This window comes from Oryza sativa, chromosome 1 (genome assembly GCF_034140825.1).
Source record: "Oryza sativa Japonica Group chromosome 1, ASM3414082v1".
Taxonomy (NCBI): domain Eukaryota; kingdom Viridiplantae; phylum Streptophyta; class Magnoliopsida; order Poales; family Poaceae; genus Oryza; species Oryza sativa.
In genome coordinates, this window is record NC_089035.1 from 25,169,532 (window position 1) to 25,187,511 (window position 17,980).

General features: G+C 44.2%; 3 protein-coding genes across 3 annotated transcripts; 2 read left to right on the plus strand and 1 right to left on the minus strand.

The window, feature by feature from the left end:
- Window positions 1–1,023: 1,023 nt before the first annotated feature.
- LOC9271825 (uncharacterized) lies at window positions 1,024–4,908 on the minus strand. Its single transcript, XM_015788781.3, has 3 exons — window positions 4,566–4,908; window positions 1,988–4,130; window positions 1,024–1,735 (listed from the first exon to the last, which is right to left on the minus strand). The coding sequence occupies exons 1-3, from the start codon at window positions 4,865–4,867 to the stop codon at window positions 1,358–1,360; spliced, it is 2,823 nt and encodes a 940-aa protein (XP_015644267.1). The 5' UTR covers window positions 4,868–4,908; the 3' UTR covers window positions 1,024–1,357.
- Window positions 4,909–6,830: 1,922 nt separating this feature from the next.
- Window positions 6,831–10,459, plus strand: LOC4326614 (DEAD-box ATP-dependent RNA helicase 25-like). Its single transcript, NM_001398039.1, has 10 exons — window positions 6,831–7,276; window positions 7,746–7,852; window positions 7,956–8,011; window positions 8,101–8,325; window positions 8,410–8,616; window positions 8,696–8,782; window positions 8,870–8,965; window positions 9,039–9,254; window positions 9,447–9,629; window positions 9,761–10,459. Exons 1-10 carry the CDS (start codon window positions 6,897–6,899, stop codon window positions 9,986–9,988), a joined length of 1,785 nt encoding a protein of 594 aa, NP_001384968.1. The 5' UTR covers window positions 6,831–6,896; the 3' UTR covers window positions 9,989–10,459.
- A 417-nt stretch (window positions 10,460–10,876) lies between these two features.
- On the plus strand, window positions 10,877–14,176 carry LOC4326615 (DEAD-box ATP-dependent RNA helicase 26-like). Its single transcript, NM_001398040.1, has 10 exons — window positions 10,877–11,188; window positions 11,652–11,758; window positions 11,858–11,913; window positions 12,008–12,214; window positions 12,296–12,502; window positions 12,576–12,662; window positions 12,748–12,843; window positions 12,945–13,160; window positions 13,232–13,414; window positions 13,553–14,176. The coding sequence occupies exons 1-10, from the start codon at window positions 10,965–10,967 to the stop codon at window positions 13,778–13,780; spliced, it is 1,611 nt and encodes a 536-aa protein (NP_001384969.1). The 5' UTR covers window positions 10,877–10,964; the 3' UTR covers window positions 13,781–14,176.
- Window positions 14,177–17,980: the final 3,804 nt, after the last annotated feature.

Below are 17,980 nucleotides of genomic sequence, written 5' to 3' on the forward strand. Positions count from 1 at the left end.
GTCAGACCGCCGAAGGGTGGCTGGTCAGACCGACTTTTCAACGGCTAGTTACCGTTGCAGTGCATTAAATGTATTGACACATGGGGGCCGGTCAGACCGCAGTAGTGCGGCCGGTCAGATCGGCCATGGCTCGGTCAAACCGCCATCGGCTCGATCTAACCGATTGCGGCTCGGGTTTTTCACCTAGAGGCCGACCAACCAGCACAGGGTCGGCCGGTCAGACCGACAAGGTCTCCATGGTCAGACTAGCCAACACTCGTCGGTCAGACCAGCATAAGGCCCACGGTCTGACCGGCTCTGGATAGAGAAGCAGAACAATTTAAACAGAGAACCAAGTCTAAATGCAAATGACCTAATGTGGCATTTTGATCATCTCTTTGTTTAGGTCATTATCCCTCTTGATTGTAAGACAAAGGTATAAATAAATCTAGCAAATTTTGATCGTCCAACTCCTCGATTAATTAAAATAAAACCTCTAGTTTTACCGTCTTCGCTCCTTTTGCTTTGCGCCATCGAATTTAGTCCTCGGTGATCATCCATTCATACACATCATGTGGTCCTAACTCAAAATGTATAGCTCAAGAAAATAGTTCGGCTACAATTAACGCTTGTCATTAATTACCGAAATCAATGACGGGGGCCTAGATGCTTCACCGGTTCTAATGTGGGCCCCGCAACCAACAACCCTGATGAGACATACGGTTTTTAATTGGAACAGACACTTCTATTTGACATTAAATATATGTGTCCGTTCCAATTAAAAACCGGCACCTATTTGTGACTGCGTTTTTCTTGCCATTGGCGCCCCCTGTGGCGCGCGTTTGGTTGGGAAAACACTATAGGTGTCGATATTTTAGCTGTTCCAACACCTGTAAGGGGGGCAAAAATCAGCAAGTATGATAGTTTTAGTTCCATCTGCCACAAATAAAATATAGAAACATGCAAGATAAATTCTGTCTATACATGGAGAAACAAAAATGGCAAATCCAAATGTGACTGCGTTGTTTAGCCCAATGCTTTCTTTTTTCCCCCTAATATGCAGACATCTTTGATCTTGTTTGATCTTGTTCATGTTTGTATATGACATCATAATATATCTTGTCTCATTTGTCTAAGATTTTCCATAATTATATTCGGATCACATCCAATAAACAAATATCCTTATGGGCTTAAAGCACTTAGCGAACATGCACACTCCTGAACAAAGACAGAGAAAAAGAACAGAACAAAAGTGCCGCACCGAAGTTCTGTACAACCACAAAAGAGCATGGGGGTTACGTTAAACTCCTGGAGATGGAGATGCAGTTTCGATTAGCCCTTTTGTCGTGGCCACTATATCAGGCAGAGGCAATCCACGCTACAAAACCACCCCTGCATCGCCGAAGAAGAGCCTGTATCTCTCCACCTTTGACGGCGTCCTCTTTACCTTGGAAAGCGCCTCCACCATCCCCTTCTTCCTGAAGTCGGCTGCATAGCCATACGGAAGAGTGCGCGTTTCTACTATGGAAATCGCTAGCTCGACTATTGCTCTTCTCATCCTGGGGCATTCAGGGCTCGGCTTCTTGCTGGAGTTGAGTGTATCCACCATCTTCTGAACGAGTGCCTCCGCTGTATTATTGGCTAAGGATTCCAGTGCATCTTTAAAGCAGGCAGGCATGGCGTTGTGAATCTGCGCTGTGAGCCCAATCAGGACCTCTAGCTGCTTTCCCTTGGTATTCAGTATTTTCTCCAAAATCTGCGTGTGGTTCACATTAGCTCTATAAATCATAATTATCGTCTCTACGGCGATGTATGGATCATATTATGCACACGCTGTACACTTAAAGCGTGTGTTGTTTTGGGACTTGGGAAATATTCGTGGGTGTGTGAGTATGATGTGCGTTATATTTGTACGTGTATTTGATGCTATGTTAACTTGAAAAAAAAGAGAGAAACAAATAGAGAAAATGCTACAATTGAGTAAGATCAAATCCAGGAGAAGACTCACCACTTTCAAGGCGGATGCAAGATGGTCGCTGAAACCAAGATGGCGCAGCTCGTCTCCGGAGTGCGCGCACAGATTCTGCAGCAGGCTTGCCGCACATCGGCAGCCATCCTCGTCCCTAGCCGAAATCATGTTTTTGAGATCGTTTACAAGATCGCAATATTTTCCCTTGAATTCCTTGAGGATGGCCGAGCAGTTGCCGGGGCTCTCCGTTGCCAGCGTCGCCAATGCTTCACCTGCCGCCAACCGCAGCTGGCGATCATCTTGTGTACTGCTCGCTTGTTGGTCTCGCTGCGAGGGGAAGAATTCTTGCACCAATCTGGTAATGATCGCCGCGATTTCCCCGACCTCCTGCCTCGTATCGGCGTTGACACAGAGCTTGGCGAGGATATCCATCGCCGGCGACCATTCCTCCGTGCCGGCGCCGTCGTCCTCCAAGATCCCGGCGAGGCTGCTCACTAGGAAAGGATGGTCCGATATCTTCCGCCGGAGCGTGACGCCGATCTCCCCCTTGGCGCCGGCGAGCTTTGCGACTAGCTTCAGTGACGAGGCGGTGATGGGTCGTCGATTCCGCTGTGCCTCGTTGCTGGAGCAGGCTATGAACCCTATCACCTTCGAGACGAGGTTAGTTGCCCTCCAGATTTCTGCGCAGTTTTCGGGATCGGAAGCAAGCTTCTCGAGGATCAGCATCCCCATTATCGGGAGCGCGTCTTCGTCGTCGTCGAGAGGCTCCTCGTCTGGAGCTGACCATAGATTCTTGATTCGTCGCGGGCAACTGGGCTTGGGGAAGCAACAGCAGCAGGTCGAGTCAGTATTAACGTTGCCTGCAGCTGCTTTTGTCTGTGTTGAGCCTCCACTGTCTTGTTCTTTCTTCGAGCAAGATGGAGCATCAAGGAGTGAAGATATCAGCTGCACGGTGCCAGGGAACCTGGCGATCCGGAGCTCACCGGCGACCTCGCCGATGACCTTCGCCGCGAACAGCCTGATTTGCCGGTCTTCTTCGGCGCCCCATCCCAGCATGCCGATCAAGGTGGCAATTGCGTTTGTGGAGGTGATGATCTTCGATGAAGCAAGCCGGGCCTTGGAGCCTCTTCGTTGCCGGAGGAAGCAGTGAAGGACGGTGACCCCAGCAAGGACCCTCTCGCGGCTGCGGCTGGGTTCCGCCGGAGCCGAAAGGGAGTCGACGGCGAAGCTGACGATGTTCGCGTCCTCCATGGCGAGCAAGCCGTCCTCCATCCACGCGTCGTAGGCGTGCTCGTAGTACAGGTCGACGGACCTTGTCCCGAGCTTGCAGCGCCGCGCCAGCCATCTCCGGAGGAGGACGGAGAAGGGATCCGTCAGGCACGCCACGATGTAGAGCGCGCCCTGGGCGAGCACAAGCCCGTAGAAGATCTTGAGCGACGGCACGAGGTTGACGTTGCCCGTGCTCACGCGGTCCACCCTGCCGGCGAGGCGCGCCGACGAGATGGCGACGCGGGCGACGGCCGCCGGGATCTGGAAGTTGCCGAGCGCCACCGCCGTGAGCACCACGTACAGCCCCAGGAAGCCGAACGTCGCCGTCAGGAAGGCAACCATCAAGGGTGGGCAGACGACCAACATAGTGTTGGCGAGCACCAGCCACGCGCGCTGGGCAAACGACGGCGGCGGCGGCGAAGCCTCACCTGCAGCCGTCGGGCGCTGCAGGGGCGCCGGTCTCTTGATCTTCTCCCGCACGGCTATCAGCTGCTGGCACAGAACGAACGTCATGAAGAGCAGCAACACGGATGCCAGCACCGTCACCGGCGGAGCGCCGTACAGCAGCACCAGTGAACAGCCCAAGGCCAGTATCGCGGCCAGGGGGGTCAGCCGCAGTACTATCGCGACGACGCGGCGCCCTGACCCTGGTCTGTTCGCTCGTTTGAGGAGCCAGATGATGGGGAACCTGGCTAGCAGCACGAGCAGGGCAGCCAGCACCAGCGGCACGTACCGTTTTTTCGGGAATACGTGGGTTAGGACGACCGTGAGGATGACGGAGAGGCACAGCATCACGATCACCGCGTTCAGAAAATACAGCAGCTCCAGGGTTGAAGACAGCTTGAGCACTCTGATTCCTCCCGTGGTCTTGAACAAGAATTTATCGTCTGATTTGTTTTGGCGGCTGAACACCCTGAGTCCCCCAATGACACGGTTAGCAGCGTTGTAGACAACCAAATTTGGTACTAGGACAAATTCATAGTAGAGGTCAGACTCACCCATGAATGACCAAGAACTGCGTTTGGTTCATAAAGCTTATGTTTTGTCACCTCAAATTTTTTAAGTAGTGTATTAGTCATATTTTGTTCCTCAGAAACATATTATGTACACATGTTATTACACCTATGTACTATTATACCGATGTGTAAAGTCTTAAACTTAAATTCATTAATTGTTTTATGTAAACAAGAAAACAAAATTCCTTATAGTTTTAGAAGTATATATATATATGTGATGTGATAATTATTAGTTGGTGTGCATCATTTTTATACGTAAGCGTCCTCTATTTGAACATGCCCAAGAGTGTAGTGTGATGACGAGAGAACGTACGTGAAGTGCTACTACTTACCTGTAAGCCTCCAGGAAGACTATCGCCATGGCGTACCAGAAATCCTCGCGCAGGTCCGTGGAGTACCCACCGAGCACGACGACGGTCGCCCAGGTGAAGGCCAGCGTGCCGACGGCGTTGCCCGTCCTCTCCACGAAAGCGACGACGCGGACGAAGCGGTTCAGCCACTTCTGGGCCGTCTTCCACGCCCCCTCGTCCTCGTCGCCGCCGCCGGCCAGCGCGGCTGGCTGTGCTGCAGGCTGATCATCACCCGGGCCCGGGATGGCTATGCTACGCTCATTTGCTGCACTTGTTGCGGCCATCCTACTTCCTGCGAGCTCTCCTGCGGTAGTACGTGCACTTCTACAAGCTCAAGGACATTGCATCTTGGAGTTAGACGAGCTATAAAAGATTTTTGTGTCTTGCTATTACTGGTTCAAATTAATTATTGGAGGAGACCGAGGTAAGGTAGGTCATTTTTTACATGATTTATTTTGTGTATCTTAAGATTCTGTTTACTTTGGGGTAGGGACTTGCTTGGGGCCGAGCACTTGGAATCATTGAAATGATGAATCGTACCAACCAGTACCACAATAAACACAACTTGGTACGTGGTTGATTGTTTATTGTGTTTTGTCGAGAGCATTAGTGCTAAAGTGTTTCTTCGGCTGGTTTCGTTGTTCACAAAACGATTCTTTTTAGAACGTTCTTTTTTGACATCGGAATTGGCGGGTTTGAGCTGCCTGAAACATAATATTCTACTCATGTGTGTTGTGTTATTCTTTGTTTTAACTTTAAGTGGGGAAAAGCTCGCCCTTCTCCTCTCATAGCCTCGCTCCCGCCCTTATATATTTTGGATGGTACAACAAGTTATATCATCCATTCTTCATCAGGCTCCGCGTCCCTCTGCTCATTATGAGGTCCTCCTTAAGGTGGAGTCAAGAGAGGTCTTGAGCATTTATCGTGTGCCTCGGTGATGCTTTCTTGCGCAAAGGGGCTTAATGGAGGAGACGGTCATCCACAAATGCCATCCCATGGCCTCACTTGTCGGCGTCTAGGCAGAGTATGTGGAAAATGGTGGGACCAAGTAAGACACATGAAGTCATTCGTTCTGCCTAACAACCCATGCCGTATGACAATCCATACGTGGCCTCGAATGATAGGTGGTAAGGCATGTTTTATCTACTGTGTCAGTTGCCTCAACGGGCAGGTATCAATTACATCGCCTTTTATTGGGAAGGGACACCTTATCTCAATGCAACCTTTTTCGGGACACCTTTTCGGGGTCGTTTGTCCCGAGCAATTCAGGATATGGTCCAGATTGGTACTCGGGGACAACCAACTAGGAGTTTGAGTGTCCAACCTTAAACCTCAGTTCTTCCCTAGCCTTGGAGGTTGCAGGCAGCTCTTTGGAAAGACTCGTTGCCTCAAGAAGCTCACAGGACAGTGATGTGGCGCCAAGTTGCCATGTGGCACCCCGTGATATTGCTTCCCGCCTATATTTTATCAAAATTAATCAAAGAGCAAGACAAAAATTTATTATCTTAGATCGTGTTGATCCAAACTATAATGGTGAATATTTGTAGCAATTCCAGTTCTCAAACAAACAAACAAAGAGTTATAACTACACGAATCTAGTCCATTCCGTTTCAAATTATTTGTGGTTCTACATTTTGTTCTAAGACAAACATGTATATCTTTAGTCAATAAATTTTAAATTTTAGAAGTCTGTGTATGTTATCATGATAACATGTGAATTGTATATTATGAAAGTATTTCTTATAGTGAATTTAAAAATATAAATATAACGATGTTAAATTATATGAGTTTATAGAAATTGATGGTAAAACAATAATAAAATGTTTAATTTAGTATAAATCTAAAACAATAAATAATTTAAAACAGAGCAAGTATTATTTTTATAGAAAAAACAAGCTTCCACATTCGCTCCAGATGACCTATGCCGCTTATTATATTGTAGGGTGGATCAAAATTATAATAGTTTAGATTAAACCAATAAACAGATAAAATCCATATAGAAATACTAATTAGAAATATATGGCACCCATATGAGAAAAGAACTAAGAGGTGGCAGGTAGATTACTAACTGAATTTCGGAATAAAATATAAAATTATTCAGAAATTGATTTTTAATTGGAATTTAAAAGTAAAATTACAAAATCATTGCTACTAAAATTCTAAATAAAACCTTTTCTCTTGAATATTGCAAGCTAGAGTTTTCTACTATTCGGCCGTTTAAAACCCCCTAGGATATCTTATCCTCTCGTCGCCGCGCGCCAACCCGCCACAAAACCCTACGCCTCCGCTCATCCCTATCCCCACTCGCCGGAGATGGCCGCCGGCGACCTCCTCCTCCGCACCCAGAGCGGCCTCCCCGTGCTCGCAAGGGCCTTCCCCAGCTGCCTCTGCCTCCGCGTCCCTGCCCGCCGCCGCCGGGGCGCTCCTCCCCTGACCGCCGCCAAGGTCGACGTCGCCGACGCCGTCGGCCGCCGTGTCAGGTCGGGCGGCGCGGCCGTACCGAAGCGGCGTCGTAGCCGTAGGGACGCGGAGGAGGAGGAGGAGGAGGGCCTCGCGTTCTCGAGGGTGGTCACGGGCAGGGGAAGAGGCGTCCGCGAGGAGGGCGTGGCGGAAGGGGAGGCTCCGGAATTCGATGCGGCGAAGAGCGGTGACGAGTCGGGAGGCGTGGATGGCTCGTACCTCAGCGACACAAGGTAATCGCTTGCCTTGCGCCGCAAATTGAGAGTTATCTCTTCCCCTGTAGAAATGGTTATGGTTTGGAACTGTAGAAATGGCGAGTGCTTTATTTATGTAAGAGTATTTTCGAATATGTGGAAATGGTTATGTTTCCAAAACAGAAATGGCGAGTGCTTGTTTCCAGTATTTTCCAGATGAGTAGAGCTTAAAGATTTTAAACGTTGTGTTAGGGAGACGCCAAACATGTCTGTTCTACTAGAATTAATCAGTTTTCACTAAGTTCTAGCAGCGTGCTGTGTTTGTATAATTATTTATTGCTGTAAACCAACTGTTACTGCCTCCTTCAAGTAGCATAATGCTCATCTGTAAACAATCATTTTGCTAATCCTCGACTAACTAGAATATGAGAAGACTGCTCATCCGATTTGTATAACAGGATTTACAAATGTACTGCTTTCGTAATTTAGAAATGCTATTCATATGCAGGTTTGATCAATGCACTATTTCTCCGTTGTCACTGAAAGCCGTCAAAGATGCTGGGTATGAAAGGATGACCCAGGTGCAGGAGGCAACTCTGCCAGTAATCCTTCAAGGTCAGGGAAATGGCAATGTTATTGTTCCTAGTCCAGTGAATGATACCAGTATTTTTTGGTGGGAGTCCTGAAACTGAATCTGCAACATTTTGTTCCATTTTAGGTAAAGATGTTCTTGCAAAAGCAAAGACAGGAACTGGGAAAACTGTTGCCTTTTTGGTACTTATCCTAAATCCCAATCAAATTATGGCATTAGTCGCTATCACCTATTAACGTATTGACTAATGAGTTAGAGTATCTTGTTTTAGCTTCCAGCCATTGAAGTTCTCTCCGCATTACCTAATTCTCGGAGGGATCAACTACGTCCATCTATAAATTTGCTGGTGATGTGCCCTACTAGGGAGCTTGCAATCCAAGTGGCTGTTGAGGCCAAGAAACTTCTCAAGTATCACCGCTCGCTGGGGGTGCAAGTTGTAATCGGTGGCACACGATTAACCCAAGAGCAACGAAGCATGCAAGCTAACCCATGCCAGGTTGTACCCATGAACTACAGACAGGTCATATCTTGGATTCTTAGTGCAAGTTATGTATACTAACACTGTGCACTGATCAAACAGATTCTTGTTGCTACACCTGGAAGGCTTAAAGACCATGTTGAGAACACACCTGGTTTTTCTACCCGACTAAAAGGTGTGAAGGTTCTTGTTCTTGATGAAGCTGATCGCCTGCTGGATATGGGATTCAGAAGAGACATTGAGAGAATAATTGCTTCCGTTCCTAAAGAGCGACAGACATTGCTATTTTCTGCTACTGTGCCAGAGGAGGTAAACTCTTTGTATTATTAAGCTCTCTTTATATAAAGTTAAACCTCTAACAAACTATCTTTTGAACGTTTATATTTAGGTCCGCCAAATTTCTCATATTGCAATGAAGAAGAATTATAAGTTCATTAACACTGTTAAGGATGGTGATGAGGAGACACATGCACAGGTTTAGACCTGTCATTTTTTCTTGAGCTTTTATGCTAAATGCTAAAGTTTTGGAGCTCATTAGAACATTGCGCTGCTTCTATATCAGGTGAGTCAGATGTTCATGATCGCGCCACTAGATCTGCACTTCTCTATCTTATATGATGTATTGAAGAAGCATGTTGCAGAGGATGCAGACTACAAAGTAAGTTTCATATCCAAACTGTGAACCTATATCTTGTGGATTATGGATGTGTCATTGTTGTTCAATTTTACAGGTGATTATATTCTGCACTACTGCGATGGTTACCAAACTTGTCGCTGAAATTCTTTCCCAACTGAGACTGAATATAAGAGAGATTCATTCCAGAAAGTCACAATCTGCCAGAACTAAGGTCTCAGATGAATTCAGGAAGTCAAGGGGTCTGATATTGGTTAGTTCTGATGTATCTGCCCGCGGCGTGGATTATCCTGATGTCACCCTTGTCATACAGGTACCTGTTATTATTTCCCCTCACAAAATTCTTCTTGTAAACTGATATTGCTATATTGTTGTTATTTATTTTTCTTTTCTTTATGAATGTTTGGAAAACTATTTCTGTTGACCAAAATATGGCAATGCAAATATGCTTGCAGTTTGTTGTGTTCTGATAAAGTTTTTTCTCCTTGAATATTTGCTCTTGCAGGTTGGGGTGCCAGCTGATAGACAGCAATATATACATAGACTTGGTAGAACTGGACGGAAGGGAAAGGAAGGGCAAGGCCTATTACTGTTGGCTCCATGGGAGAAGTACTTTCTTAGTAGCATTAAGGATTTGTCAATATCAGAGGCTACGGTACCTTCTGTTGATTCAAGCACTCAGACAATAGTAAGTTCATAATCCTCTCATCTATTTCGCCATGCAACATAGGTCAGATCTAGCGCAAATTTTGCAATAGGAAGTCCATTTTTGCCTGCTCAAGAAATCTCAAGTACTCTTGTTTCTGCTTTATTTGATAGGTCAAAGACGCAGTCCGGAAAGTTGAGATGAGGAGCAAGGAGTGTGCCTATCAAGCATGGTTAGGATACTACAACTCTAACAAGACCATTGGCCGAGAAAAATCCAGACTTGTTAAGCTCGCAGAAGAGTTCAGCCAAAGCATGGAGCTTTCAGTTCCGCCAGCTATACCCAAGCAAATTCTTCGAAAGATGGGACTTAACAATGTTCCTGGGCTGAGATCTACATAACCCTGATGCCTGAAATTAAGGTCCTTGTGCACTTTGTGCTAAAAGCGTAGAGCACACTATCGACATTTGATCCATCACTGTGCTCTCTGCTGCGTTTATGGTAAACTTCAGGCGTGATGTACCTCACTGCTGCAGATATTTGAGCTTTGCAGCTCGGTGGGTTGATATTGGTCAGAAGTTTGGACGATCAACACTATGTATGATCACAGATCACTTCTCTCGGAGGTTCAGGAGTTCTAAGTTCAACTATTCAAGCATGACTAGGAGTCTTTCTGGTCCTCTACAAATACAGGTTCAAAAACAGACAGTGATTCTACAGAAGCTCATATAGTGCAACACACGAAGATTTTTATTTTTACCTTGTTCTGATCCATTTTGAGATGGATTTACTTGAGACACTAGATGATCAGATCGTTTATTAAACCCATGCTTATATATTATTTATCAGATAGTAGCATTTTTTTGCTACCATCATTCAAGACTCCAAGTTGAGCAAGTGAAAAGAGATGATATCAGAGTGTCTATTACACCCGTGCTTCGATTGAATTTACCGCTTTTAAATTTGAATTTCTCGAAAACCATTCGAATTCGACTAGTTCCTCCGCGCCGAACTCACCAAACGAGAACATTGTACACGAAAGATTCGAACAGCAAATAGGAAGAGGAATCAAACCCAACTTGAAAAAAACGAACAGATTAAACTCCAACCTTCCTTCTCAAAGGACGTTGAGCGTTGATGAGATCCTTGCTTCTTGCGATGGGATTGGGCCAGGTTGGGCCATGGACTAATGGGCCGATGTGATGGGCCTTCAGCAAGCATGGTTTGGAGGCCCACTACGGCCCACCTAGTCTATTTCCTACTACTAGTAAACTCGTTTTGGGGATCGCAGAGGCATAGCGCGTCTTTCGACCGTTCGCCACCGCCGCCGCCGCCGCCCGCGCCGCCGACGAGATAGAGATCGTTCGCCGGGGAGAGATGATGTCTGGCGGCCCCAGCGACGCGACCCACCGGAAGCGGCGGCGGAGGCGGGGGCCGAAGGGCTCGGGGGTCGACGGGCCCTCGATCCCCAGGGCGGTCACGACCAACGGAGCAGGTCCCGAAGAGGAGGAGGTGGTGGAAGGGAAGGCTATGGAGTTGGATGCGGGGATGAGCGCTGCCGAGGTGGGAGGCGTGGTTGGCTCGCATCTCAGCGAGACACGGTAAATTAATGGGCCTTGTTCTGCAAATTAGGTTACGAATGTGCTTTGATTTTTTTTTCCATTTCTCAAATTGTAGAAACTTAGTATAGAATGTTCTGTTGTTGGTGTGATTTTGAGATTATAATAGGCATCGCATAGTGTTAGATAGCATGAAATCATAGCTGTTATCAGACCGGGATTAGTCTTACTAATCCACCAAATTTTAGTTGGTTGTTAGTTGTTACTCTAAAATCGCCATGTTCTTACTAAGTCCTGGTAGTAGTAGTAGTAGTAGTAGTATTAGTAGTCAGCCAGTCAATGTCCACTATTCGGTGTTTTCTTAGATCTGTTATAATAAAATCAGTTTGTGTTACTCACTGTTTGTTCAAATTAGTCTGTCTACCATGACTTGTAGTTTCTGAATGTCATGAATCGTGTTAGGTTCCTGCAAACTTATTTAATGTTACCGTTATGCATGTTACAGATTTGATCAATGTCCTGTTTCTCCGTTGTCATTGAAAGCAATCAAAGATGCTGGATATGAAAAGATGACCCAGGTGCAGGAGGCAACTCTGCCAATAATCCTTCAAGGTCAGCCAAATGAAATATATAGTGTCGCTCAATTGCTCCACAGCATGATACCGATCTCTTGGGAACCCTGGAGATAATATGTGTGTTTGTTTCCTGCAGGTGAAGATGTTCTTGCAAAAGCAAAGACAGGGACAGGAAAAACTGTTGCCTTTTTGGTATTCTAGTCCTTTGGACCCAACTTGTCAATTCATGGCACTACTTTATGCTTTCATGGGACTAACCAATTTGAGTTTCATTTCTTGTTTCCAGCTTCCAGCCATTGAACTTCTCTCTACATTACCTCGTTCTCCATCTATAAATTTGCTTGTGATATGCCCCACAAGGGAGCTAGCAAACCAAGTGGCTGCTGAGGCCAGGAAGCTTCTCAAGTATCATCGCTCACTGGGTGTGCAGGTTGTAATTGGCGGCACAAAATTACCTCAAGAACAACGAAGCATGCAATCTAATCCTTGTCAGGTTGTGCCCAACAAATTTAGTGCGCTCATATCTAGCTTTAGTTTTATGCACTGATAATAATACCTGGGAGTTGATTAACAGATTCTTGTTGCTACACCGGGAAGGCTTAAGGATCATCTTGAGAATACACCTGGTTTTTCCAACCGAATTAAAGGGGTGAAAGTTCTTGTTCTTGATGAAGCTGACCGCCTATTGGATATGGGATTTAGAAGAGACATTGAGAAAATTATTGCTTTCATTCCTAAAGAACGACAGACACTTCTTTTTTCTGCTACTGTTCCAGAAGAGGTATCTCCTATTTGTTACTATACCCCGTTTCTATAATAGCAATTTGATTTCTTTTTTAAATGCTTACTGTTAGGTTCGTCAAATTTCGCACATTGCAATGAAGAGGGGTTACAAGTTCATTAATACTGTTAAAGAGGGTGATGAGGAGACACATTCACAGGTTTATAAATGTCACTTTCATGTGCTGTTGGGTAAATTTTAAGTTTTGCTGCTCGCATGACCTTACGTTTTTACTCTTGCATCAGGTAAGTCAGATGTACATGGTTGCACCACTTGACCTGCACTTCTCTATATTGTACAATGTACTGAAGAAGCATATCGCAGAAGATGCAGACTACAAAGTAAGTTATCTCAATTTTCTTCTTTTTTTTGAGCAAGTTACCTTACCAGACCAGCTTATATATTGGGGATTTGTCCATGTGTGCCCCATCCAATTTTTCAGGTGATTGTATTCTGTACTACTGCAATGGTCACCAAACTTGTTGCTGAAGTTCTTTCCCAGCTGAAACTGAATATAAGAGAGATCCATTCGAGAAAGTCGCAATCAGCAAGAACTAAGGTCTCAGATGAATTTAGGAAATCAAAGGGTCTGATATTAGTGAGTTCTGATGTATCTGCTCGTGGTGTTGATTATCCTGATGTCACCCTTGTCATACAGGTGGGTCGCATGATTACATCTCATACCAAAATAATTCATCTCCATTTATTGAAATTTGTTTGCCCTCGCAGGTTGGGCTGCCAGCTGATAGAGAACAGTATATACATAGACTTGGTAGAACTGGACGGAAAGGCAAAGATGGGCTAGGTCTCTTACTGTTGGCTCCCTGGGAAACATACTTTCTGAATAGCGTTCAGGATTTGTCTGTATCACAAGCTGTGGTACCTACAATTGATTCGAGCATTCAGACAGGAGTAAGTATTATGTACTTGATATCAAGTTGGCTATGTGATTCTGTCAAGGGTTTTTACTCTAGTTGAGCAATCAACATGGCTGCTCAAAATATAATGCACTTTACGTTTTCTCCTTTTAATCTCTGCTTGATTTGATAGGTCAAAGATGCACTCGGAAGAGTGGAGACAAAGAGCAAGGAATCAGCCTACCAGGCATGGCTAGGGTACTACAACTCAAACAAGGCTATTAGTCGAGACAAATCCAGACTTGTTAGGCTCGCAGAAGAGTTCAGCCAGAGCATGGGTCTTGCAATTCCGCCTGCCATACCCAAACTCATTCTTCGAAAAATGGGCCTTAACAATGTTCCTGGGCTGCGATCTGTGTAACCCTTGTGCTGAAGGTTGACAATTTTTTTACTGCCCCCCAAGTTTGACAACCTCAGTTCTAAGATGACTGCTGCATCCTTTTTTTGAAGCCAGCTCTTGACCAATCTATTATCACCACCGGGCAGGTTCAAAGCTGAAATGAACCCAGTGATCCTTCATATAGGAGTAACTATTTTTTTTCACAGTTGTACTGACCTACATCATGTGGGAGCATATTTTTTTCCTTCACCATAACTACACTGGGCCCCAAGTCCTCCCGAGTATGGAAAATGAAATGTACCTGTTCTTGCGGCGCCACAAGACGCCACACCACATAAGCAGTGGCGTAATATAATGCAGTCATATTGTTACATTATATATCAACTACTCGTAATAGTAGAATCATTATCTTGTTTCAATCTTGCTATGCTTTGCTGTATTATTTTTTATCTACTGCTCAATGGCCAGGGTGGCAAAGGTCGGACCATGGCAACCTGTATCTGCCTGCCTGTCGCCTGGTCACCGCGATGAGATTTTGCTTGTAAGTTTGGCTCAGTTTGATTTTTTTTAAAAAAAAAAAACTTTGGAGTATACTACCATATCAAACAATCTCTTGGGTACGGATGGTACAATACAGTTAGGTGCTTTTAACATCAAGTGCCGTACGTATCGGCTGCTACTGATTTCTTTGTGTGCTTTTTTTCGTGATCACGTTTTCGTGATGAGCATCGCCGAGAGCGTGGAGAGATGGCAGGAAAGATTGGAAGATGCAGGTAATACGAAGGCGTGGCTGGTCTAAATTAAGTTGGTGACTTGGTGTGAGACTCCTGCCGTATCATGCAGGCGCCGTGGCCTGTGTTGCCTTCCCTTGCAGGTGCGTCATGGTCAAAATCACATCATTTGCGTGGTTGGGGACCTAAAAAATGCCGTGGTCGGAGTCTCGGATCAAGGATCCAGGGTTGGAAAAGCAGACATTTTTTAATCAGCACGAATTTCATACTGATTTTTTTGTGTGTTTTTGTTTATGACATGCATTAGGCGAGGGGTGCTCAGATCAGGCCAAGTCAGACATCATGTAAGGTAAAGGTAGCGACAATATCTAACGAAGGTTAATGTCACCTTTGGAATGGTGAAATTTCAACGAAAAATTACTGTTTTAGGGGGATCACCCCAATCAAAATCCTATGAGAAATTGAGAACCTTGTGAAAATTCCTGTATTCCAAAGAACATCAACCTAGGAGTTCTTTTGAGATGCAAGAAAATAGTTCGGTTTTAGAGCCAGAGAGTGTAGTCTTCCAACGAGCATTTGAAAAGATTCTACAGTATTCTCCTGATTAGGTACTCGTTTCCCAAAGATCATGCTTAAATATTTCTTAATGAGTTATAAGATAATTAGATTTTTATAGGTAAATAAAATCTCTTATAAAATATGGACAACATAAAATCCTTTATATATATATATATATATATATATATATATATATATATATATATATATATATATATATATATATATATATATATATATATATATATATATATATATATATATATATATATATATATATATATATATATATATATATATATATATATATATATATATATATATATATATATATATATATATATATATATATATATATATATATATATATATATATATATATATATATATATATATATATATATATATATATATATATATATATATATATATATATATATATATTAATCTTTAGCCCAATCTTTTGTTGCTCCCAGGCTTCCTTTATAAAAAAATATTTTGGACATATGTACGTTCTGTATTAAGAACAACAATTTGAAAGTGCAGCCACATCTATGGTGTTTCTTTACGGGTAATATCATCTGGCAATCTCAACTCCAAGCATATTTTATCTTGAAATGTAGTTGTCTTTTAATCATCCGTAGATTAACAAACCTGATGAAAAGGAGAGTGGTACTACAATATCGTAGTACAAAAAATATATGGCGCGCCAGCCTTGCGGAACCCCGGGCCAACCTGTCCGTTGCCATGGGGCGGTGAGTTGCCCAAGATGCGCCGCAAGTGGTATGCAGGTGCGCGCGAGCTACTACGGCAATCATACGGTCCGCAAACGGCAAAACCACCCACACCGCGCCAGCCACCAGTCCACCACTGCATCTGCATGCAGCATGCGTCGAACCGCTCGTCGTGTGCGGCTTGCCAAGTGGCTTGCGCGCACCAGCAGCCGCCCGCATGCAGCGCACCACCTGCCCATCCATCCATGCATGAGTACACAGCTCTGCCGTTTGCAGCAGGGGCCGGGGCGTAGGCTAGCGTTCGTCGTTCATCATCAGAGAGAGCCTGCAGCTGCAGTGCAGGCGAGGCGAGTACTGTACTGTGTAGTTCAATGCGTTGTGTACTGCGGCCGGCGACACACACGGTTCAACTGCTGTTACAACACCGCGTCTCTGCGAGTAACATGGCCAGCCTTTATGGTGCACGTACCTAGAGTCCAGCGTAGCGCTGCGTTCATTCATGTGTCAAAGTCATTCAAGATTGGTAGCTTGGTATGCAAACAAGCTTAAATACGGTGCGTCGGTCTATCAACACTTGTCCATCATAGGACGTGTACAACACTATACAATGCACGCATATGGAGACCCGTATGCATGTGCCATCGACATATACTGAAGTACATGTGACATGCTGACATCTCCCTATGCGCCTGCAATTGCAAATTAGACTGTGTTTAGATCCAAAGTTTGAATCTAAACTTCAGTCCTTTTTCATCACATCAATCTGTCATACACACATAACTTTTCAGTCACATCATCTTTAATTTCAACTAAAATCTAAACTTTGCGCTGAACTAAACACAGCCTTACAGCAAATGGGCCAAGGATTAGGAAGCAGGATCTGAATCCAGGAATGTGTTCTACTCTGTTTTCTTTTGCTTTTAAGATGGCCCGCACCCATTCAAGGCGAGTAGAGTCAGAGCAAGATCGTGATGGACCGACCAGTTGAGCATCAGGCAGAGCAGAGAACACATGACTGACCACGTGTACACTCCTTGATCAACATCTCGATATGTACATAAAAAATGCCATTTCTTTAATCTTCTTCACACTTGTATGCACCCGATGTAAGAGAACGGACCATACAGATTAACCAATTCAGCCTTGTAATAGCAACAAGACAAGACAAGACTTTGATTTCTCCGGCTCGCTCAGTAATTAATCACTCTCAGGTAAGTATATATACGAGCTAGTTACAGGTCTTTTTTATTCTTTTTTTTTCCATCGTTGGCGTCCACGCAAAGGACGGCGTTTCCAGCCTTGTTTTTCTCCTCCGAAACGTTTCATGGGAATTTTCTTCGCGAGCCATTTTCTACCTCCTTTCGGTCCATACAACTCTCGTTGCTGAAGAAAGCTCAGATTGTCAAATTGACCCAAAGCATGAGGTTAATTTAGACGTCACCGTTGTCCGGAAGAAACGACCTGGAGGAGTTTGGTAGTGGTAACAAACATTATGGAGCCAAAATTAGCTAGCATGAGCCGTGCGTGTGTTAAGAATAGAAGAGTAACTATCGGGTGTTTTATAAAGTGCACCCGATACCGATATATTCCATAGAAGTTCACAACGCATAGCAAAGATTCCTTTGTGCTAGGCTAGCTGCTAGCTTCGTTTCGTAGGATTACAGATCGTCGGTGGCTGAATGATTTTTATAAAATTATTTGTGAGTACAAATTAATAGATAAATCAAATATTATAAAGGTAAAAAATAAAACAATATTCCCAAAATTCATCCATAAATAATAAGTTTATAAAAATCGAACTGCCTAAGAACTCAGGGAAGTATACGTGTGTTAATCTATTATTTTGTACAAGTATAATAATCCTTCCGTTTTAATATATAAAGATTTCTAATACTTAAATATTGTTTAATTTTCTAATAAGAAACATCGAATTTTTTTCTTCTTAACATTAACCTCTACTATTTAAAAAAACTTATATTTTGAAATTGGGGCACGGCCAAAATACGTGTAACTACGTACCACATCCAAAAAAATATCAATCCTATCTACGAATCTAGATGTATGTATGTCCAGGTTTATTGTTAGGAGGTTTTTTTTTTTTACGGAGTAGTACGGCAGTGCTGTGAATAAATCCGGTGCACCGATCGGGACAAGAGCCGGTTAACCGATCGATCGCGCGAGATCTCGAGGTAATTGTG